At 38.7% G+C, this 25,884-nt stretch overlaps 1 protein-coding gene across 8 annotated transcripts in view; it reads right to left on the bottom strand.

Annotated features, from left to right (window-relative positions):
- cacna1bb (calcium channel, voltage-dependent, N type, alpha 1B subunit, b) overlaps positions 1–25,884 on the bottom strand; it is a 173,467-nt gene that overhangs the window by 102,477 nt on the left and 45,106 nt on the right. For all 8 annotated transcript variants that reach the window (XM_086096608.1, XM_086096607.1, XM_086096606.1 and 5 more), the window contains exons 6-8: positions 14,142–14,233; positions 12,113–12,265; positions 4,169–4,356 (exon numbers count right to left, since the gene is read on the bottom strand). In XM_086096608.1, coding sequence (XP_085952734.1) covers positions 4,169–4,356; positions 12,113–12,265; positions 14,142–14,233 — 433 coding nt within the window. The remainder of the gene's footprint in view (positions 1–4,168; positions 4,357–12,112; positions 12,266–14,141; positions 14,234–25,884) is intronic.

Below are 25,884 nucleotides of genomic sequence, written 5' to 3'. Positions count from 1 at the left end.
TTTTTAATGAGCAAAAGAAAGCTTCTTCCCATATCCTATTCTGTCTTCATAATTAATCCACATCCTCTTGTTTCTCATTTGTTCCCAGATACAGAATCTCAAACTGGTGCGTTGGGAGTCGGTATCCAAAAAATGGGTCGTGAAACCTTTATGGGTGGGTTGCAGACAGGTAGTAAAAAAGAAAAAAATACAGATACTCAGTTAACGATAGTACCCACATACAATGTTTGGCATTTATGATTGGTCAGGTACACTTATTTACTGCTGACTTTACCATGGTTTATACACAAGGCTCAAGGGGTGTCCCGGTTAAACTAGGACACCTGGTCACCCTAAATTTAAAAATAAAATTTCAGCCCCTCACAACAAATGTCGTTTGTGTTTTTTGGCTACAACGGGTGACAGTAGCTAATCTCTCAGAATTTGGGCTCTCTAACAACTTGGGCTTTTGGACAAAGTTTGAGTTCCAATGTGGACAAATGAAAAAAATGGCAAATCACCAGCAATGCACCGACCCCACCACCCCAGCTCCAAAGGTGTGCAACACAAAATATACTGTATACAGCAGCGTGTAAACTGAATTGCCCCTTGAGGCTTTAAAAAAAAAAAAAATTAATAAATGTTCAGAATTGGCAGCACAGGCTAACTGGTTAGCACCCCCCTCATAATTCTGAGGTTGGGGGTTTAAATCCATGCTCCGACCTCCATGTGTGGCCTTTGCATCTTCTCACTGTGCTTGTGTACGTTTTCTCTGGGTCTCCCACATTCCCAAAACAGGCATGTTAGGTTAAGACTGTGAATGGTTGACAATGTGATAAACATATGTCTAAAAAGACTATATTTGAACAATACATTGTCTCTTTTGTTTTTAACTCAAAAGTAGGTCATGACTTAGTGATAAGATAAAAACGCAGGTCCCATTGTGACAATAGCTGAGAACTATTCCTCCAGAAGGCATACAAATAGGCCTATCACAATTTTCCAATTTAACATAAAATGCTTCAATTCTATTAAATTGGGCTTGGGGACTATAAGGCGTCCTCAAGATAAGGACACTGGTCCGAATTGTATCTTTTTCATTTAATTTGGCATTCAGTAGTTGACAACAAAATATTAGGGACTAATGACGTTACCACTGATTGTCACACCCACCTAAGTGGGGCAAAATTCTTTCGCCGCATTTGACCCATCCCCTGAGAGAGCGGTGAGCAGCAGCAAGGGCCGCGCTCAGGAATCATTTGGTGATCTAACCCCCCAATTCCAACCCTTAATGCTGAGTGTCAAGCATTGACATGGGTCCCATTTTTACAGTCTTTGGTATGACCTGGCCGGGGATTGAACCCACAACCTCCTAGTCTCAGAGCGTGCACTCTACCACTAGGCCCACTGATCTGGTTTATTAGCTATGAATTCTGACACTTACTGAATATTATTACTTGACCTCAGTGCTGCCTTTGATACCGTTGACCATGTAAAATACTTCTAGATTGCCACGGAACGTGTATTGGTGTTAAAGGCTCAGCAATTTATTGGTTGAGATCTTATTTCTCAGAGTGCGCACCATTTACTGTAGTCCATGGCAATGTAACCTCTGAGTATTGTAATGTAACCTGCGGAGGTTTAGCCTTCACTAATCTAGAATGCATACAATGCATTATGATTCTTGGAACCTTGTTCTTTCTAACTTTTAATTGAGGACTCTAATCTCTGTACTGCTGACTTTTTTTTTTCCAAATCAATGGGTTTTTAGTTAGCAAATTTTAATTAACCAATTAAAACATTTAAATGAATTAACAATGCAAATCTGCCGAAAGTACTTTTTAATCTGGAACCTACAGAGCAAATACAGATTATCATACTGTAACTGCGATGATAAATGGATTATTTCTTCACAGCTAAAATGTATGATTTATATATTTGGAAACCAGGAGATTTATTAATGCAGAGAAGAATTATAAAAATCTGCAGAAAATAAAGTCTGACATGTTTGGAGGAATACGAGGTAATCTGTGATAAATCCCCTGCAGAAAGGAAAAGGATGAAATATTTCTCAGCAGCAGTAAAAGGAAATACTAAGAATAAAAAGGGAAATGTATCAACAGAATGGAAATGCTGTCCTAGATCAAACCAGTGAGAGTCTGCAAGCGCTTAACATAATGAGCCTAGAAAAGCTACAGGAGATGTTTGGAGTGAAATGAATGGAGCAGGAAGGAAGTGGAAAGATGGCTCGCTTGCTATGTGACTCGCTATATGTGGCGTCTCATAGGAAAGGAAAAATTAACCTGTTGTAAAAGAAAGGGTTTAAATGCCTTCAAGGAATAATAATAATAATAATAATAATAATAATAATAATAATAATAATAATAATAATAATAATAATAATAATAATAATAATAATAATAATAATAATAATAATAATAATAATAATAATATCTCCCCTGGGCTTTCTGTGGAGAGTGGATCAACAAGGCGAAACAAGAATGCCAGTTTCCTTATACTTTGTACTGCATCCTGTAGCCCATTCGGTCCTTAGTCCGGTCTGTTGTACATTTACATTATAAAAGAGACCTTTGAATGGACTGAACATTGGCACTTATGTAATAATATGTAAAAATTATGTCTGCACAAAAATTCACAATTATATTTTCAGTACAGTTGTTCACATGAAGTTATGATTGATCGCTGTGTATGGACATTAAAAGCAATGTACATACGATGATTTTGAATGGACAAATTGTGTCTGATTCCTTTGAAGAATCCCAGCAAGTATTTGGGAGGTGAGCAGAAAGAGGTTACTTAGTTGCGTACTGATTCCTCCAAAACAAATTGATAAAATTGAAAATGCAAGCTAGTTTCATTACCTTGATCAAAATATACACAAAGAGGGGTTTTGAGTGAAAAATGGGCCATCCTGGCAAAATAATCCCTTTGTATCCTGCCTTCATTTAACCATGTTTCAAAAACTGAGCTGGTTAAAATGTATTTAGCCTATTTTTTTTATATACAGTATTATGAAATATCTGTCTGTTTGGCCAATTATTAGTAAAATAGAAATAGACATACATTTAACAATGTTTTCTTTATTTTTGGTTATACAATTATGATTCAACTATTAATAATACAATTAATTAAAATGAGAATGACTCATTCTATTCACAATAAACTGTAATGCAGGCGTTTATTCATTTTTATTTAGTTTGTATTATTGTATCCAGTTTTATTATTTGATATAACTATGTTATTTTTGATAAACAGCTTTTTTTCCCCCCATCACAGCGTATACGAAGAACCTGGCCAATATGTACCCTTTAAAAATCCAATGCAACCCTTGTTGTCTGAGTAAAATACGTCTGAGAATCTGTATAAATTGAATCTGTGAGCAATAATTATTATTCTCGACAGTAAGAAAAATCTAGAACCAACAAAAGGTACTTGATTTGCATATAGACACTCACATTTGGGGTTAGAGTTACCTAACACTGAACACCATAATCAGCAGTATAGAAAATACAGTATAGGAACTATACAACATCAACAAATCATCAATTACTAGTGCTGCCTTTGCTTCTGGCTGATGCTGATAACTCTCTATGTGAGACTTAAATTTTCTTCACAATCTTGTTGGACTGTACCAGACTTTTGCTTGGATAACCCACTACCATCCTTTGAGGATTCTTCCTTTCTTATTTGTCTGTTTGGACTGTCTGTTTTGTTGACCTGAAAAACCCTCTTAAGATAGCACAAGTGTGTAGGGAGGAGTACTTAAAAAGATAAAAGTACTTGTCTAGCTGGAAAGATTGTCCGGCTGACGGCCATAAATTGCGTGGCCGCATCTCTATCTGCAGTGCTTCATTGCACTGTGACTGCCTTTTTAAACAATCACAATTCCTATTCAAATGTAATATTTCAGAAGCTATAAGCTTTGAAAGTAGTACCTATAATTAATTATTACCTATTTACAAATTTCTCAGAAATTGTGAAATTTGACAGAAGTTTGGTGGATTTTTGCTCCTTCGATGGGTCACTAAGGTAGTTTGAGCGTTCATACTGTGCTTGGCCCAATGACGGTCACAATGCTGGAAAATAGTTCAGTCACTATGTATTGTGTGTGACGTTTTGTACAACTTCCTACTAAATTCTAGCGAGACCACAGTGTGTATCAACTTACGCTGTAGAGGATGTCGACCCAGCCCTCCATGGTTATGCACTGGAAGACCGTGAGCACGGCAAACAGGATGTTGTCGAAGTTGGTAATACCAAAATTGGGTCCGGTCCAGTATTCTCTGCACTGCGTCCCATTGGGACACAACCTGGCTGGGGGCTCCAGACCACAAGGCCATTCTGCTGCTTTTTCACCTGAATGAAAAAGAGGCATATGTTTTAGAATGGCTTCTTTTGTGGCTCTAACGCTACTTTACAGATACAGTGAGTATACATATAGGAAGTAGGGTTGTACATGGAGCAGCCTCAAGCGGCCCACAGGTCAGGCTTCCTCCAGCCCCCTAATGCTGCTGCAGTCGTCCCATGATCTGTACACCATCAGTTATCATCAGTTAAGCTTTCCAAAGGCGTCCATCGCTGGTAAGTGCTCAGCCCACTTCAACTGATTTCTCTCAGTGAACACCATTGACCCTGCTGACCCTATCATTCAGAGTGGTGCAGCAGCCTCATTCTGTCCATCACTACAGAGCGTGTGGCCGCAGGTTGACGGCCTGTACGATGATCCATCATTGAATTTAAAGGTTCGGCTGTGGCACAGATCACTTTCCAGCAGACAGCAGCATCGACTGAATCTTCAGCGACACACATTTAACATTCGCTTGTCCGTAGACACCAACATTGATCAGTTTACTAATGTGGTGGTTTAAAGAAAACATTTGAGCTAGACTTGAACTATACTAACAAAATATTAGGCTGTAACATTTAATTGTATATATGGGAAAGTTTTCTGTTTACTATGTAGAGTCTAACACTCGTCTAAACAATTAATGCCAGTTTGAAAGGTGTCTGTCTCAATAGCAATTGGGAGGACACAGAACCACACACTTTCTAACCAGATGTATGACAAAAATGCCAACTTTTAATGATACAACACAGTAATATTTTTCATGCTCAATGAATCTATTAAAAAAAAATCCAGCCTTCAACAGCAGAGGGTTTAAACAATCAACAAATAACCACATTCTGCGATTTCTTCCAACGCAAAGGGCTCTCATATATAAAAACGACCATTCAAGGATGGCACAAAACTGCCGGACAACAAACCAACATTAAGTGCAAGAGCTCATTTTGTGCATATTTTCAGAAAAAAGTCAACCCACTCAAAATGTTAATATTATCTTACAATATGTGTGTCCTGCTTGTCACTCCAAATTCTCAAATTACACTCTAAAAAGAGAATTGTTGTGAATTTAGTATTACAAATTGAATTGTTGACAAACTTAATAAAAATGCTTCAATTGGTAACACACAATTGATTAAGTTAATCCAAAGTGAACGTATTAAGTTTCATTAATTATGAATTCATTACATTTAATATATTCAACTTAATATATTCAACTTAATAAAATTGTTTCAATTGGTTACGCGCAATTGAAGTCAATCCAAAGTGAATATATTAAGTTTAATTAACGACGAGTTCATTAAACTTAATATATTCACTTTGGATTAACTTAATTCAATCGTTTGTTACCAATTGAAGCCATTTAAGTTGGTCAACAATTCAATTTGTAATCTTATGAAGTACAGGAAAAATGACATTAAGAAAAATGTAGGCTGCATGTCTGGCAGGAGGCGCGGTCTAAATCTGTGCAGGGGTGGGCTAGACCAAGCTCTGGTATTTTCGTAGACCCATGCAAGCAGGCGCAGCGTGGCACATATTAAAAATGGTTCTGTGGGCATGAACACAGCCAACTTGATTCACCGCCAGCCGTAGCAGCTCCTCTCATTCCCATTAAATGCATCATGATAATCCTTGACATGGGGAAATAAAACACTGATTTGCTACTAACATTGGTTAGGGAGATCACAGATCTGCTAAGTGGGATCTTGGCAACCACCTTCCACCCAGATCTAATGTGTTCATATGTGACCCGCAACCCCTACTTCCGCTCTCCATATTTAAAAAACGATAATAATGATTATAATATGTATTCAATAAATTGATTTATGCAATGATTGAGAGTTGAATGCTCATTGTTGTCATACTCCTGAATGGAATACCAAGATATCCACTACACATCTCCCCGGAGTTGAGAATTGATCTGCCAAAATTGTGTTAGACATGGTTCCAGCAGGTGTAAAGTTTACTTTCAGCCACCAAACTGTCAGGTGCGCTGGACATATACATGTCAAAGGAAATACCGCACTACGTTGAAATGTCCTAGACTCACTTGTGTGCTGTTCAACTAGGGTCCTCAAATTAGAGCTTTTTAATTCTTTACAATCCAATTGCAGTTATTTTAGTGCAGACCAAACCAACCGTTGTACTAATTATGAACACATTCATTTGTACCCTAAATGGCTGTGTAGCCAGCCCTTCTTTGTATTTTGTGACGAAGTGTGTGCACGGTAGCGCAACATTTGTGATAGCATCGGCAACTAAAAGGATGAAGTGAAGTGTTATTGATATGCTGCTTGCACGCAGAATATGATTATTGTGACTACACGTAGCATGTAAGCAGTTTGCAGAGCACCATGGTGAGAGGCAACAAGAGTTTTCCATTAGATTTCTTTATGTGGTTTGTTTGCACGTATCGTGAATGTATTTTTAGGTTATTGTATGCTCCTGCAGTTTGGACTGTTGAGCTTTCCTGAAGATTTGTTGTGTTTTTTTGCTGCTATTTCCCAGAGACAAACACAAATCTTCTCAAACATGAAATGTTTGTAATTTTCGTAACTTAAGGACTTCATCATAAAAAAAAACTTTAAAAATTGCTTGCTTGCAGTTATTTCCGATGTCACATATCGGATCATTCAGTAAAGTTTCTTACCAGCATTCTTCAGCTTTAATTGTTCTGGACTGCATGGAAGATGCTGAGAGACGATTGAAAAGGTTGTGCAGGTGCACGTCAAATATTGGAGGGTGAAGAATGAATGTGCTGAGTCCAACAGATGCTTCCAAGGCCAACATTTCTTTCTGCGATCAAGTTGTAACAATGATGTGCAGAGCCACTTTGCACAGCCAACATGCCTCTAGTGCCACTCCTGTAAAATGGGCCCTTTGCTTCTCATTGACAGATGCTGTGTCAGCCGGACTCGGTGCCCGAGGACGGTGCGGGAACATCTAAGGTGCCAATTGGCTTTTACAAAGTGTATTTCTCCTGTTAAATTCAGCCATTACAGGCTGCCATTTCAATTTTGTGCTGTAGAAAACAATTTGTGCAATGACATTTTGTGCTAAAGATGTATTTTTAAAATAATAAATGTAGATGTTAGTGTTTCGCACATCTGCCTCACAGTCATGAGATCCGGGTTTGAATCTATAAGAACATCTCTGTATGGGCCATACTGTGCATTCTCCTTGTTGGATTTCTCCAAGAACTCGGTCTCCTCTCACGTCCCAAAGAGAAGCATGTGAGATTAGTTAACGACTAAATGGTCTACAGGTGTATACACGTATGTTAGTAAATGGTTGGTGGCCAGTAAAGGGTGTAACCCAACTCTCACTTTTATTCCTTGTACGCATGTAGCGGGGTGTTTTTAAAACAAAAAAAGTCCCCCCTCCCCATGTAGAAAAAAAAAATCTATTTATTAAAAAAAAAAAAACATCCACATAAACGCACACAAAAACGGAGAAGTGTGTTTTTAAGTGGCTCGACTCTTGACGTCCCTGAGTACATCATAAACGGAGCATAGAGGAAAACAAAGATCATATAGTTGAATCATTTTTATTTGTTCGAAAATGTTTTGTTTTAGATTAGTTTTATCAGATTTAGTATGTTTTAATGTTTTCATACAGGGTATTCGTCGAGTGCAAGAAAAAATTGTCACTTACTAACAAAAACAAGTTCTTTATAACAGTACACAGAATTTCAAGTGTATTAAGTGCAATGCAAAAATCTACTAATAAGGCTAGGTTATATACAGCCCAAGGTGCATTGGGCTGTTTTGCGTAGATGACCTCATCTGAGTCTTTTGAGGAACACGTCGAGCTGATTTGCTGTCCAAACATCCCCCTCAATGGTGGCACCTGCCTTGGAATTGCATGGATGATCTTCATCCACTCACATGCCTCCTTCATGCTGTTGTTTTACAGCTTCTGCTTCAACGCCCTTTTGTACTGCACTTTTGTCTCCATTGCAGCTCTAGTGGCTCACTATTGTTAAAGGCCATCCCTTCTGGTTCAGAAGACCTTTCATGTCATTTGTGATCCATGGCTTGTTGTTTGCAAAGCAGTGTACATACAGTGTTTTTGTAGGAATAACATTCGTACAGAAGTTGATCCAGCCATCGGTGCAGTCTGCCTGCCTGCATTCATGGTTTTACAATCCACACGCTGGGGAAAAGCAGGCATAGTCTTATCTAAAGTGGCGTGATTTAAATCCCCAGAGATCAAAACCCACATCTCGCGGTGCATTGTTTGAAGTGTAGCTAACAGCAGAGTGGATGACATCACACGCTGCCTTCGTGTCGGCGTATTGAGGGAATTTACATTTACATAAAAAAAAAAATAGCTTTAGTAGCTACTCGAATGGCTTGTATTTACCTGTAATAATCATTTTAAGCAATGACATCATTACCAGAGCTCAAGCCGTTAAAATTACGGCCCTGGGTGATCTAATTAGTAGTGTTCAAATTCTGATAGACATAGTGTTAAAGCAAGGAGCGTGGGTCAAAGATTTTGGCTTAGGGTTTTACATCACATCAACAGTGCGCTCCGCTGAAGTCTCTCCGCACCAGAAGGTTGGGTGCATTCATACATCGAATGCGGAAGTGCTTTGTGCATATAGTCCATAGTATGTTTAAGATCTCTGGGAAAGTAAAAGGGATGTAGAATCAAAGGCAAAAGTGAAATTCTCCTGCAGCAGAAGGAGATCTTGATGCATTGGCATGGTTTATACCACCTTTGATTTAGAAGTACAATACAGACAGCTTTAAATTTGCAATCCAACTGAAACCATAGATGCCCTAACAGTATAATCTCAGTTAGCACAAATTCAACTTCCCACCCAATTATGTCAACAAGTTGCTACTATCGCTACATGCCACAAGCTAGCAAGTTAGCAAGCATTAGTTTGCGCAAGGTGTAATGTTATTGTTGGAACATAGCATAGCTGTTGATTTAATGTTACGTTACCAGCAAATTGTTGGTAAATTTACGACGATGTTTTATGGTGTCTTTGTAGTGAACTGAGATGTGTCTCTTCCGGTTTGTGTTATTTTCCAGCTACCTTATGGTCAAATTCCTTGACTTTGACTAAAATCAAGTATTAGGTAATTTTCTGCACTTCAGTGTAGCAAAAATGTGTCCATATTCTTTCTTCTCTTTCTCCCGGGCCCCGCGCATACTTGGAACCTTTCAATGTGAATCCACTTGCTGTCTTGATTTGAAATGGGGTGTGTCACTGTGTGATAGTGGCAGATTAGATTATAGAATTTTCATCTTGTCTTTGTTTGTGACCTAAAATGTCCAAAGATTTTAGCCCAGTCTTTGTTCTTCAGTGAAGTGCATTTTGCCTCGTTTTCATGAGACCACAAAAATGCATACTGATTTAATCCCAGTTATTGTTTAATAATGAAGGGTTTTGCCTCATCTAGTTTAGTTGTCGTATGTATATGTATATATATATATATATCCATTGATGAAAATATATTGTTTAGTTTATGAAATTCACACTAGTTTGGACCTCTTTTTAGCTGATTAGCATTTACTATATTTCCCAGATCTACTGTATATAAAGAGAAAACATCAGAAACTGCCCATTCACAGAATGTTGTTACCAGTGCTGCACATCTTAAATCCTGCTGGGTCTTTGAGACTAAAATAACTCAATGACATCATGTATAGAGCAAGACATCACAACTGCTCACACTTTGATCTCTCTCTCTCTCTCTCTCGCTCTCTCTCTCTCTCCTTCTCTCTCTCTCTTACTCTCTCTCCCTCACTCTCTCTCTCAAGACACCAGCAGCGTTCAGAGAGTTATCATAATTCTTATCAGTACATTAAACAATGGCCCATTTCAGCAGACTGATGGGGGTTCTCGAGTCACTGTATTAGGACAAATCTTATAGTAATTTATTAAACTACTTCGAGAGTACTCTTAGTTTTGATACATGCACCTTTATAAGGCCTTTGTATTTGAATGCACATCAACACATATGTAGACTTACAACATTCAAAACTCGCTTTAACAACTAAAACAATGAATACGAATATAATAAATACAGATTTTTTTTTCATATGGCTTCCCTATTGGTTTGACCTTTTTCTTTTTAACTCCTGGTATCATGCCTTTTTTAGGAATCATTTTCTTCCGTCTTTTGATTGGATACAATTAACTTGTATTGACATGTTGTGTCCAAGGCTAGAAAAGTTTAAAAAAAAATCCTCCAATGTCATTTTTGTTGTCAACACAGCAAAAATATCCCCATGTGTGCATCCCATGGGTTCATTTAGTTAGTTGGGAGAAGGAAGTTGGTACATTGGCTTAAAAAATTCCATAAGACAACGAAAGCCAGTGTTTTCCATGACAGAGTGGTTGATCATTGAAAGCAATTCATTTGGCAATCCTCTGTGCTATTTTTGGGGACTTCTCGCCATTTCATGGTTACTTTAAAATTCCTCCGCAAGTGTTTACTGCTGTGGCTTTGCTAGCTGCTAATGCTGCTAGCCGCTAACACTGGAGACGTCGCTATATGCTGGCAACATAAAAAAAAAATAATAATTTTTTTGTGCCCTTAAATTGGTAAGTCAGGGTGACGCTGTGTTGTTGATGTCAGTATAGCACACAGTCAGCCATTGTGACATTGACACTGCCGGGAACAACTTAAATAAAAGCATACCAATGCATTGATGTCCAAATATTATTTGGTAAGGGAAGGTTTATTTTAAAGATCTTCTCACCGCGTTGACGCCATGTTACTGTCATGAACAATTTAATTAGTATATGCAAAGTGAACAATAGTTCCTGCGTTTGGCTTGACTCAGTGTTTTTTTTAGGTACTCAAACTATTCGAGGGCTCGTTTCACCCCTCATAACACTCAAATACTTCAATCATATACAGCAGCTGCAGCAGCAGCAGCAGCAGCAGCAGCAGCAGCAGCAGCAGCAGCAACAGCAACTCACTACCAGCAATCTAATGTTTGAGCATAGAATAATGGACTCTGATCCAAAATCAAATTTGAACATTTAAAGATCTACATTTATTACCCATGCTAAATTTATACAAGACATGCAAAGTTAATTTCCAATCCGAGTCACTGACCAAGGTGCTGACACAAGATCTGGATTCCGTCCACGGGCTCGACAAAGTTTAATTTCAGAAAACACATTTTGCTCACTTCCCATGTGGCAAGCTGAAGTACCTTCACTCTCACTTAAAGACAAGACAAACGCGCAAAACATCAGCTTCCTGGAATAAAAAACGCATTTGCAATGTCTGTTTGTTAAAGCCGACCATTTTATAACCCTTCAATCTACATGATTAGAATAAAAGAAGCTGCAGCATATACACAAACAACAAAAGAAAGCGCTCGGTGTGCACTTGCGAGATGCAGCGTCAGGTTTTAGTGTGACCGTAATCAGAGGTACGCACTTCTGATGCAGGAGAGAAATGGATTGAGCAACCACCTTTATACTGTCGGAGGTTGAGTTCTATCATGAGTCTCAGCAGAAGCTATCAATCACTGCCTGAATAACATGGTGTCATAAATCCAAATCAAGGTATGACAAAAGGCTGTCAGAAATTATGTTTGTGCCTGTTCATTATGCTTGATATAAGTATATTCTGTTGGAACACCTGCAGCGTCAGTCACATGTACACACAGAAGCTATAAAAAATTGATGGCCATAAATATGTAATGCCATATACTGTAAAAAAGAAAAGAAAAAAAAAACGTCCTGGCAAAAATTCAATGTCCTATAAAAACACCACGGTTGTTTTTCCTCACCAGTGTCGATGTTGAAGCAGGTGGTGTGGAATTTGCCCATGTAAAACTCCACCCCGATGATGGCAAACATGACGATGGCGAAGAAAAGCAGCAGGCCGATCTGAAGGAGGGGCACCATGGCTTTCATTATAGACTTCAACACCACTTGGAGGCCTGGAGAAAACAAAACAGATATTTACTTCAAAAGCACAGACACACGCACACACACACACACAAATGGAAGTCTGTTAAGCATGTTATAGTTAAACTAAATTAGGACACCTGTCCAAGATGCATACAAGTACTGAATGTGGAAACTATAAATTATCCAGATGAACATGTGGGTCTCTTAAAAAATGTGTAGAAAATAATCGTCAGCCTTTTAAAATAATTTTGTCTTTTTTTTTGTGTGTGCAAAAAATATTGTTTTGCCTAAATCATCTCCTCATGATGCAAATTGTTTGATTTATTTATATTTTCTAAAAGGCTGTCTGTCTGTCTATATAGTTTTTTTTATTTTTAGATAAAATATTCTATAATTTAATTAATGATTTAGATTTTTTTTAATGAATATTTAAATATTCAAAAAATGTCAGAGTCCAAATTTGTAAGTTGTTACAAAAAGAGAGACGAAAGATATATGAAAAGTTTTAAAAAATGACTTGCAAATGTCCAAAAAGTGACCATAAAATGTCCAAAAGTAAGTGGAAAAGCAGAAAATTATCTTATTTATCTTATTTTGTTGAGCCAATGAACCATTTTATCATGAGAAAACTTAAGGCACACGCGAAAAAAGACACACCACGAAATGCATGAATACTGAAATAATGATGATAAATTTCCTTACAAATTGACTTACCCATTGTGAAATCAGGGCCTGTGTAATTAAACACAAGGCTGATATAGTTGCAGGAAACTATGACTTATTCTGTTGTATTAATGGCAACCGGTGGATATAAAGGTTAATTGTACAAATACTGCCATCTAATGGAAGAGTATTTAATTGTTCTGACTGTCACGCTATGTCACTAGCATAGATAGATAAACAAAGATATATATGTAACAGATTTTTGGGAAAAATTTAACGAAATTGGATAATTTGCTCTGCCACCCCTGATAAATTCTTACAGCACACAAGTGTGCCATAACACCTCAGTCTGTTTGTTCCAGTTCAAACCTGTTCAGTTCATTTTGACAATAAACTAACTAAACCAAACCAACAAATATTTTTACTTAAATAACATTTTCAGTTCAAGACAAAAAATTACGGGGCATGTACACCAGGTCAGTCATGGATCGCTTTCAGCCATTTGCTATTAGATCATAACATTTTGAATGTAAACTTTCTATGTGTTAAATGTATAAACATGTGTTTTATGTTTATTTATGGTTACTGGTAGGATTAACAAAATCATTTTGCATTTTGGAAGGAAACAGAAAGGAAGCAAGGAAGAAAACAGAAATGAGGGCAAAAGGAATGAAAAGAAAGACGACACGTTCAAGTCCAAATGAAAGAAAACAAATGGTAAATTAAAAAGGAACCAGTGATGCTTGAATGGTTGCACGACTGCCTCACACTTGGAAATGATTGGCTTGAATCCTGGTTTTAGAAGAAGAAAAAAAAATAATGAGGAAGAAAAAGTGAAAGAAACCCTAGGAGTGAAAAAACAAACTCCACACAAGAAGCCCATTAATCAATTACTAGACCCCAGTCTAGTGTTTGTATCTTTGATAGGGCCAGTAATGTACAGCTAAAGGTCAAGTGTCCAAACATAGTTCCTTTGTTCGTATCAATCCAGTGATGAACCAACAAAAGGCAAAACAGTTCCCTTCAAGTGTGAGGTGGGGTCTTACATGAATTGAATAAAATTTTCCCCAAACCCTCTCCACTTGCACTAATGTACAATTTAAACGTGTACTATTACAGAGAATAACAGTGTCAAAAATAAAATCAGTCAAAACAGACCCTGTGTTATTGTATGGTTTTCCATTCATGCTCAAATCAAAAAAACATTTGTGAACCCCGTAAAAAATTGAACGAATGACTTACTGGGGATCCCGGACACCAGTTTAAGAGGTCGTAGCACTCTCACAGCCCGCAGTGTTCGCAGGTCAAAGTCGGAGCCCACTTTTGCCAGGATCCTGTGCATAGACACACCAAAACAATTACAATTTAGAGCTTGAGCTGGAGGTTAAACACATCTGAAAGATGCAGTTAATGAAGTTAGTGAAGTTGAAGGTTTTAGCTGATCACATAGACACTCAAAGGACAAACCTGTCATTTTTAGGGATAGACCGCATTTTATGAATATCGGCATCTTTTTTTTTTTTTGATGGCCGATGAATTAAAAACTGTGGCTGTTGACTCCCTGCAGCTCGCCCACAGCACCATGCAGCGAGTGCAGTGCTAACAGCCAATAAGCAGCAAAAGCTTGGCTCTTCTCTAGACGCTCACATGCAGAAGAAAATCAAAAGCAGACGGGCCACCGGGTAGTTAAAGGTAACTTTAAATTTCTACCATTTGTATTAAAAAAAGGTTGCCCCTGCTAGCTCGCGATTTAGCGTCTATTTGGGAGTTAGCGTGCGGGCTAATGGTTAGCCCGCGAGCTAACCGCTAGCTCACGAATTAACAGCTATTTGGGAGTTAGCGTGCGGGCTAATGATTAGCCCTTTAGCTAACCGCTAAATAACAAATTAGCAGCTATTTGGAAGTTAGCGTGCACGTTAACAGTTAGCCCGCAAGTTTTTATTACAAATTTTTTGACACCAACTCTTTCTTTTTTCTGCAAATGAATAATCGGCTTCAAACATTGGTTATCGGCCTCCTTGACTACCGATATTCTGTATCGGTCCTGAAAAAAGTGTAACGTCTATCTCTAGTAATTTTCATTACATATTCCATTGTAGCCAAAAAATCTATTTATTTACTTTTCAAAAATTTGAAGAGCAAAGCATTTGAGCACCACTTAAACATATTTTGTATCCTCCCCTACATGCATACATATTGGTTAAATGTGCATCTGACTACTTTTATATTGTCATGAGCTTTGAATGCATGCATTTAGCTACAGAGGTGCAACTACTGTAGGAGCGTCTGTGCTCTGAGGGGAGACATTTTCATTTTTTTCATCACTTTCATATTTGAAAAGGGATTATGGTTCATAATAAAAGCATCTCTTGCCATTGTCATCTCTGTATACAATGGGCCAGACAGCTTTTATGTATGTTTGGCACTAATGCTGGTTCTTTCTCTTTCAGAGGCGTGAGCAGTGATTGAACAAATGTGACCATATTTATTAAAAGAGATGTATAATGCAAGATGTAGTTCATATTTGCCTGTATTTGAATTCAGTGCAACCTCACTTCCCAAATGGCACTGTTCACGAAAATAAATATATTTTAAATGTAGACAAAATACGTGCAGTTTTTAGGTCAGTTTTTCATTGAACCAATGCACATCACAGTATTTGTTTATACTGCAGTTAATGCTCAATGCATGTATACAAGATCCAGCCAACAACAACAAAGTTTTGAACAATCAAAAAGTAACTACTGTGATTTTTTTTCCATTGCAAAGGGCTCTCTTGCATAAAACAAAAAATACTGTTCAAGGATGGTACAAAACTGCTGAAGAACAAACAAAAATTAAGTGCAAGAACTCCCAACAGCAAGTAAGCGGCATTGACAGTCCATTCATTTGTAAGTCCGTGGTAAGAAGTCTGTAGTCAAGTGGACTTGCAGCGGATAGCATGTAGCTACGACATGGATCTACTATTTAGAGCAGCAAGAGGCGCAATACCTGACTCGGGGTCTATTTCACAAAGCAGGTTTAGTGAGAACTCTGGGTCAAGAAACCATGAAATGTGGGAAACTCCATTTCAGAAAGAGAGGTAACTGAAACCAGAGAAAAAGCTTAACTCTAGCCTGTTTCATAAAAAGAGGTAATTTAAGCTCTCTGTCAGTTACCGTAGTAACATGTTCCATGAATCTAACCTGGTCGGTAGCAGGTTTCTCACAATGAACCTTGAGGTTTTCTCTGTCCCCGCCTCCTTTCAGACGCATTCTGACATTTCATTTCCTCATTCATAAAGTCCGCTGTGGCAAGTTTTTGCGTAAATACGCCTATAGTCTATACCGTAGAGTCCACTTTTGTGACATGCTGGCATTTCCGGACAGTTATCTTTTTGAACGGTCCCGTTTCACATCCCAGTCCATCACCTACATACACAACTTAATCCGTCCTGACATTTGCAACATTACCAGTCGTACGTTGTCATGCGCTCACATCACAGCATATGTTGTGTGTTGTACTCAGTTTTTTCTTATAACCATTTGAATAATGTTTTCATATTTCATCTTAAGTCAAGTGCACTTCTCCCCCGCAGGATAGCTAAATGAAATGAATTAATGAGTTACTATTCAACAGGTTTCACCTGTAATATTATTGTGAATGCAAAGAACTACATTTAAATTTACACAATGACCCAAGCAGCAATGTTCTCCCACGCCGCTTCACTCTACGGTGAGCCGCTGCGGCGTTGCACTTTTTTTTTCTAAAGACATGTTCAAATTCGCCATATGATCGCATTAAGATTTTCAGTTGAGAGGGTTAAAAAAAAAACACGCGTTGCCATGGTGACTCGGCGAATCGGGTGCTCCATTGATGTGGTCTTTTTAGAGCAGTGGTAACTCCAGGTGAAACTATTCTGCGTTGATATAACTACCTCAAATTAGCTGTCCTGGAACCAAAAACGCAGAGTCTCTCTCAGTGTATGTCAACTTGCTGTTCAAGTTAGTCTCAGTGTTTGTTGAACATGCTTTTTGAAATGGACCCACGGATTCTACCTTTGGCTCCAATGTGACGTAGAATTCTAGTTTATTTTGGAACTACCACCCAAAAAAAAAAAGCTCATACAACCAGAACTTGCAGCTGTCTAAACCGTGTGTGTTAACGTTGCATTAAAACACAGCCCATTTTTAACGTTTAAAGCAATTAGCAGCTCGGAGCAGCTCATGCTGGAGCTGTTTCCTTTTCTTTTGCACTGGTCTTGTTTTTGGGGTACTTTAGATAACAGTGGACACATTTGAACATCGCAGTTTGTTGAAAAAACACTTAATATTTACTATATAGTGTAATTAGTCAGGTGTTTAATTGGTAAACAGATAAACATTCTTGAATGAATATTAATGTTTGGGTTTTCTTGAAAGAATGCATATAACATTTCTCAATTATTGGATCCTGAGCTCATGAAGCCTTTTGAACAAATTTGCTTAAAAACCCGTCATTCTTAAGATTACAGAGTTTTTTTTTTATTGTTTTGGTAGAGAAAAAATCCTGAATAATACAATAGCCTTAAAATGATCTGAAATATACTCTTAATAAATTTCATCCCACTCAGAAGAAAAGACAGAAAAAATAAAATGCTATAAAGGTTGATTATTGCTCCCTGGTTATTGTTGCCATGGTAACTGGTAAAGCACATTTACACTTTAGGAACCCCATCATAATGAGTGGAATCAGTCAACAGGGATGATTTTTTTTTTACAGCATTTGAATAATATAAAACATATATTAGTATAACTAATGCACGCCCTTTAGATTTAATCCAATCCTTCAGTAATGGATTTTTAAAGAAAAAATTAAAATAAAACAAGTAATGGATTTTTAGGTTTATTTTTATATTTTGCTCATTGCTGTATGTTATTTAGTTTAATATGTTGGTATAATTATCTCTCTGAGTAAAACTCAGGTAAGGTAAAACATCACATCAGATGAAAAAACCATGATAAAACATTATAAGGCTTGAAAAACAGTCCATCAAGAACTTCTCTGTCAGCATGAGCACATGCATTTACATTAAAACCATCCATCCCACCAATTAAAATGGGTCAAATATCTAAGTCTTAGATTCTAAGACATCAACTATGTGTGCCTTTTGTTAGAAAAGAACACTGGTCCGTAGAGTTGTTGAGGTCAAATTAAAACCCAGAAGAGAAATAAATAGTTATTGTGACCTGGAAAGGAGTACAGGAATGAAAATAAGATAAGTCAAAAACATCTACCCATCCCACTCTTATGACTTCCAAAATCAATAACTCACGTTGCCCTGTTAAGTGCACATGTGTGTGTGTGTGGGGGGGGTGGGGGTGTGTGTGCGTGTGTTGGGCTGATTTGATGGCTGTGTAGACAGACAGTCTGGGCAAGGATTCGTCAGAAGAAGGAACTATATGACTTTTAATATTTCTTTATCAACCCTGCAATATGTCCATGTGGGCGCCAGACAGCAGCACCGGAAATATGTACTGTGATTGTATCGTCTATCAAGTACACACCGTCGTCGTAACTTCCCGCAAGTGATGAATACAAAAGTGAAAACATTCTTAGCAGCCATGGTTGACTTTTAAAAATAAGTACACAAATATGCAAAAGTTTAAATGTTCGAGAGAAGAAATATACAGGCCATACCAAAAGATGCAAACCATTTATCAACAGTCTCTGAAAAACCCCGTGAAATTGTGAAGTACAACCCAAGATAAACCCCGTAATGTATGAATTTTAGACCCAAATACAAATCCGCGATATAGTGAATCCATGAACACAAAATATGTTTTTCTGTTTACACGGCTTTGTGGAGACAAACTATAACACACTACAGAAAATAGGCTTCATCATTAGACAAAACCCATTTCATGCCAATTAGACATACAATCTTGTAGAAGGAAACGAGCAAACCAATCATCAGTTCAATATGTCAGATCCTGTTTGTGATGTTGTGTGCGTGTGTGTGTGTGTGGGTGTGTGCGTGCGTGCGTGTATGTGTGTGCGTTCATTTGTTTGTGTGTGTGTGTGTGTTGTGGCCCTGATGCAATGTGATACAAGCAGACAGCTGTGACAGAGGCAGGAGAAGCCACAATGCACATGAGGACGGTGGGAGTGGGTACACACGAAGTCATTGTAGCTGCCAGAGACACTTGCCATCAAACATGGCTGCTGTTGTGCAGCCCGGTTTCAAAATCGACACGCCCTGCCTAGTGGACATCCACCAAGCCTTGCTGTCTCGTCATGAACAGAGGGACTTGGCGTGGAGGTACTTACACTTATTATGAAGCCCCGTTGTTAAATACAGAATATTCAGAATGGTTCTTGCGCAAACATGTTTTCAAAAATAGGCAGCTCACAAAAAAATGTATGTGGTTGTTTAATTTCACACTTAATAAGTGGGTATGCCCTCCAGATGATTAGTTTTCCATAATAATCTGCCATTCAATTAATGATTAATCTATTTATTGCTATACTAATTCATGTTACTAAATGCATGCTGTAATGAATACCACACAAGCCAAGTATAAAATGCCCAACGTAGGAAAAGCCACAAGCTGCAAGGGGAAAGTTTGAAAAAGTTTTTTTCTTTTTTATTGTTCCATAGTAAATTGTCAATCCCTCAGAAGGCAGCGTGAGAAATTTGACAGATTAATATGAATGTGCAGCATTTAGGCATTGTTTCTCATTACAAGTTATATGGATGCTTGGGAAAATGTGTGTTTTGTTGTTGCCCTCATTTTTAGAAATCAATTTGGCCTCTATGGTTCATAGAAAGTTACATTTAAAACTGCATTGTGTTCACTCAGTATGCAATTTAAAGTAAATGCTGAAGAATTATCCTGCTCAAAAATGTTGATAGGACACAGAAATGGAAAGAATGGGATTTTGGTAGAAGGCACGGATGTGAATTGAGAAAACAATTTTCCTTTTACCGTCATAATGGTTTGGTTTAATAATGATATTCATGCATCCATCCATGGGGTGAATTGAAGCCTATCATAGCTGACCTTGGGATAACCGTGGGTACGCTGTGGAATGTCACAGTCAATCAAAAGGCACATATAAGCAAATATTCATATTCACATTCACACCTAGGAGCAAAACTAGACTCAATTTAACCTACCAAGCATGATTTTGCAATGTGAGTACCCAAGATTCAAACTAAGAACCAACTGTGACACACCATCTCCATGATAACCATCAACTGTAAAATGTATTTTGGTTTTGGCAAAACAGAATATGAACATCAAAAATGTTTAAAACGTAATCATAAAGTAGGGAGAGGTATGCACATACAGCAAATATGAGCAGAAGAAACGTGCACACTACACATATATATTTTTTAACCACATGAGAGCTATTACCAAGCCATTGCCAAAAGTTTGACAAAAGAGAGGCTAAGAAGATGTTCTGTGATTTATGTCTTGGAATGCAATCAAGTTGCAGTTGTCTCATTTGAATCCTTTCAGGAGCAGTATAGATTCAAACATCCTGCACTCTATTTGTGTGCCCAGTGCGAGTCTGGCACGAGGCACGGTTTAAGTCTGTGCAGGGGTGGGCTAGACTAAGTTTCAGTATTGTCACAGACCAGTGCAAGCGAGCCCAGTGTGGCACATTTAATAAAAGGATGTTTTGTATGGGGAGAGACTCTTCTCAAAATGATTCACATATATAGTCGTGATTTATGTTTTAATGTTTCTAATGAACACATCTCTAAGCAGTGATCAAGTGTGAGAGTAAAATGACATAATTATTGAAATGATTATAATGTTAATATACATGAACTTTAACACACTTTAGTGTTATTTGTGGATGCCTGCTTATTAGTGTCGGATATTTTCACACACCAAAAAAAAAGTCAACGGGGGATGTGCAGGGTGAATTACCAATGGAATAATCGATAGGAGAATCGATTCTCAAATGATTTGTTGGTGACAACCCAAAATCAAACTTATTTTAAACGGAGATTAAAAATATAATAATATACAGTACATGTTTTTCAGATGCTGTATTTAAAAAAAAAAAAACAATACATTGTTCTCAACTTCTTTTAAAGTGGGTCGTGACTTTGCAACAGTAGGAAAATGCAGGTCCCAGGGTGACAACATCGAGAACCACTTCTGTAGAGAAATAAAGTTAGAACCCACTTTACAATGTTTCTCTTAAAATGAAAACAAGTAATAAAAGGAAGGCGAGAGGTGAAATCATACACACCAACACAAACATACAAAGTGGGATTAATATAAAGCCAGACAGTAAGGATATTGTTATTGACGGTTTTATTTATATATATTTTTTTTTATTATCTCTGCCAGAGCCAAGAAATCTCATATGTAAACATAAGATGGACCAAAAAAAATATCTTGCCACTTCACAACTTTCAACAAAGACCAAGGAGCTTCATATCAGATTATTCTCTGTGTGAGTGCCACTTTATAGAAATATTCTTGATGTTCGACATTGTATCATTTTTCTTTTTTGTACTCATATACTCATATGGGGTTAATTTGTATTTAAGAATACATCCTTGTGGATCTCTTATCAATAATTTGAATGTCAGTCCCTATGACTAATATTTTTTTTCTTTATTAACCCAAATGAAGGATTTGCGTCTTTATGTGCTACTGCTAACAATATGTAAGGCCGTCTACAAAAGTGGTCTCTGAAGAAGAGTGACTCATACTGAGATAATAGACTCTCCTTTTAACCACTCAAGTGAGATCATGTGTATTTATGTGTGTTAAATTGTACATTACATCTTCAAGAGGGTGATCCTGGAAATGTATTTTCCTGAGAGTTTCAAAAAGCTTTGGATTCACATGAATTGACATTGACAGACAAGGACTCCACAGACTTGTCTGTTAAAGTTGCAATTTAAACAATTGAAAACACTGAATTTCTGTTTAGTCAGTGTGCATATGACAGGCGTGTGCCCTAATGTTTAAAATCAATTGATGCCAGGTTTCATTTGGGTGGCATTCCAAGGTCCGCAGATAAACAGCTGTAGACTTTAATCACTGATGAGCCATGTTTTAAAGCCAGTGAAAGGCCTCAGGAATTCACTGTTCCTGGAAACCAGACATGAGATGTGACTGAGAAAAGAAAATTAAGTGAAGTGAAGCTAAATGAAATTTGCTCTGCTTCAGGCATGCAATGTTTTACGGGTGATGGAGGATGTGATCTATGCAAATGAATTTACTCTCCTTTGACAAATTAGACTTTTCAGCACACATGGCAGTCAGCAAATCTCGGCCGAGTCCTCCAGATATACAGAACTAATCAGAGGAGTACACATAAGAACGAAAGGTTTACTCATGATTAGGTATTGTTTATAAGAGCTCTCAAGTATTTGTCAGAATAAATATCACATTACCATGAATTTCAGGCATCCATTTAAACTAATATACAGTACAGGGAAAAGCCAGCAGAATATTTTAAGGAAAAGGCAGATAAAAATAAATAAAATAAATGACCATGACCAAAAATCAAAGTAAACTTACAAAGCTAGTTGTTTGACAGGGAGTCACTTCCACCACATTAAAATCACACTCATGTTTTCGATGATGATTGGTTGCTATGTTTTCTGAGTGGCCATGCATCCTGTATATATCAGTGTGAGCCTTGGCAATGATTTATGATGCCACCAGTACATAAAGTTGTGCTTGAAAGTTTACATATCCTTGGGGTATACGTCATATATCTCAATTTATCAGTGCACTGTGTGATGAGAAAAAGACTTAATGCCCATAAAGTCCAAAATACTGTGGCAAATAGTTTTGATATTTTCAGAGGTTGAAGTTGACATGAGTAAAAATGTGCATGTGAATATTGGTGACGATTTATAAAATTTTTGTGTCAGTAAGCGACGTTTAGCTTTTGTACTTTTACTGTTGTGCTCATAAGTTTACATACTGCAAGGGTATTTAAACAAGCTGACAGCAGCAGTGAAAACTACGACCTAAATAAGTTCAATACTACAATAAGCTATGGGCGGCATGGTGGGTGACTGGTTAGCACGTCCGCCTCCCAGTGCGGTGGACGTGAGATCGAGTCCAGACTTCGGCCTTCCGGGGTAGAGTTTGCATGTTCTCCCCGTGCTTGTGTGGGTTTTCTCCGGGTGCTCTGGTTTCCTCCCACACTCCAAAGAAATGCATGGCAGGTTAATTGAACACTCCAAATTGTCCATAGGTGTGATTGTGATTGTGAGTGTGGATGGTTGTTCGTCTCTGTGTGGCCCTGCAATTGGCTGTCAACCAGCTTAGGGTGTACCCCGCCTACTGCCTGAAGCCAGCTGGGATAGACTCAGCGCCCACCACGACCCCTGTAAGGACAAGCGGTTAAGAAAATGGATGGATGGACGACAAGCTATGCTGCTAAATAAACTAACCAAATGCTACCAGTTTAAAGACGTTTGCAAAACGCTACTACTTCAACTCTCTAAGGGGGCGTGTAAAGATGCATGCACGAGACTGAGCCGGTGGTTGGCATAGCGACTACATCATATTCTAGAAACGACGTAGTAAATCACTCTATTGAGAGGACAAAGCCAGATTGTGTTCATACCAGTGTCTAACCTGAAGATGGCACCACACAGACAATTCCATCCATCTATTATCTGCCGCTTATCCAGGGTCGGGTAGTGGGGGCAGTTGCTTTAGCAGGGAAAAGCCAGATGCCCAAGCCACCTCAACTGGCTCCTCTCAACGTGGAGGAGCAGCGGCTCGACTCTGAGTCGCTTCCGGATGACCGAGCTTCTCACCCTATCTGTAAGAGAGAGCCCGGATAGTCCCTGCGGAGTTAACTCATTTCGGCCGCTTGTATCCCGGACCATAGATGAAGGTAGGAACGTAGATCGACCGGTAAATCGAGAGCTTCAGCTCCTTCTTCACTACAACGGGCCAATACAGAGTCCGCATCACAGCAGACTGATCTCGGACACTCAGCTGCAAACCACTGCAGCGAGAATCGGAGATCGCGGCTTGAAGAAGCCATCAGCACCACATCATCTGCAAAAAGCAGAGATGCAATGCTGAAGCCACCAAACCGGACACCCTCCACACCCCAGCTGCGCCTAGAAATTCTGTTCATAAAGGTTATGAACAGAATCAGTAACAAAGGGCTACCTTGGCAGAGTCAAACCCTCACTAGAAACAAATTTGACTTAGTGCCGGCAATGCGGACCAAACTCTGACAACAGTCGTACAGGGACCAAACAGCCCGTATCAGGGAGTTTGGTACCCCATGCTCACGAAGCACCCCCCACCCCAGGACTCCCCAAGGGACATGGTCGAACGCCTTCTCCAATTCCACAAAACACATGTAGACTGGTTGGCGAACTCCCATGAATCCTCGAAGACCCTGCTGAGGGTGTAGAGCTGGTCCACTGTTCCACGGCCGGGATTCAAACTCTCAACAGACCCTTCTCTCCAGCACGCCTGAAAAGACCTTACCAGGGAGGCTGAGGAGTGTGGGGACCACCACCCCGGTTTTCTAATCCAGAGGCACTGTCCCCGATGTCCATGCGATGTTGTAGAGGTGTGTCAACCTCGACAGCCTTACAACATCCAGAGCCTTTAGGAACTCCGGACGGATCTCACCCACCCCCGAGACTTTACCACCGAGGAGCTTTTTAACCACCTCGCTGACTTCAAACCCCAGAGATAGGAGAGCCCACCTCAGAGTCGCTTGACTCTGCTTTCTCAAAGGAAGGTGTATTGGTGGAATTGAGGAGATCTTCGTAATATTATCCCCACGACTCACGACGTTCCAAGTTGAGGTCAGCAGCTCCACTATACACAGTGTTAGTGGTGCACTGCTTCCCTCTTCTGAGAAGCTAGACGGTGGACAAGAATTTTCTTGAAGCCGTCCGGAAGTCATTTTTGTTGACCACACTCACACACAGACAGTTTTTGCCCCAAATTTAAGCTCTCAACAATGACCAGGACATGTAGATACTGTACCCGTTTATAAAGGTTATCAGCAAAAAAAGACATAAATAAATAATTTAGATTTAGTGTCGAGTATCCCTTTAAGCCAGCAAAATCGCTACTGACGTCACTTCGTTTCATTGATCAAAAACTATGGGGAGAAAAAAATATCAATCTCTCTAAAACTAGAGCCACTTCAAAGAAATGGATCTCATTTTCATACTCAGAAGCACAGAGTGGCTAGGGGTCACCAAAGGTGGATTTCACACAGTGTGCCATTCAAGCTAGGACCACCCCCACCACACGCATGCACACACACACACACACACACACACACACCAGGCGACAGCTAATCAATTTTGAATATGAACCTGTGTGGTCAGCTCAGTTCTGCACATCACCCGCCCATAAATCAAAAAGTCTATACAAGACCATTAGTGGGAGCTATTAACAATGCAGTAATCAGCCTTCTTTTCATTAGCAATGACAAGGAAAAAATAACACAGTATTGAAGAAATCCTGGGACCTCCGTTTAGAGTCAAGGGTTACCAGGTTCATCTACACTAAGAAGAGGTATGGCACCCATGTCTATTTTGGCTAGAATAAAGTAATGACTGTATGTATGAACATTAGGTTGACAGGTTAAGGACAATGGCTAAAATTAGCATACTGTAGAAGAAAACATTGTGTAGCCCCACCTAAAAATTACAGGGTCATGTTGCAAGGACTATAGCCACAAAGCACCCAACTACAGAACATCCTGAAAGATATCAGTAACAACATCATCTGGAGTCATAGTCGAAAACAAATAAGATACATATGGTACACATGGTAGTTCATTTATATAGTACTGTACTTTTTCACCTTACAAAGCTCTCAAGGCGCTTTACATTCAACTACTCAATCACCTACTGATGACATAGCATCAGGAGCAACAGGGAATGCTTTATGACGTGAAGCCTCGCAAAAATACACAAAATGAATATACAGTCGACGGATGTGAACGTGCATCAGTCGGTTAGTCAGTCCGTATATTTATTTGA

Source organism: Leptonotus elevatus, chromosome 15, assembly GCF_054856555.1.
Source record: "Leptonotus elevatus isolate MCC_2025b chromosome 15, RoL_Lele_1.0, whole genome shotgun sequence".
Taxonomy (NCBI): Eukaryota; Metazoa; Chordata; class Actinopteri; order Syngnathiformes; family Syngnathidae; genus Leptonotus; species Leptonotus elevatus.
Note: the sequence above shows the minus strand (reverse complement) of the source record. Positions and strands in the feature narration are given on the sequence as shown.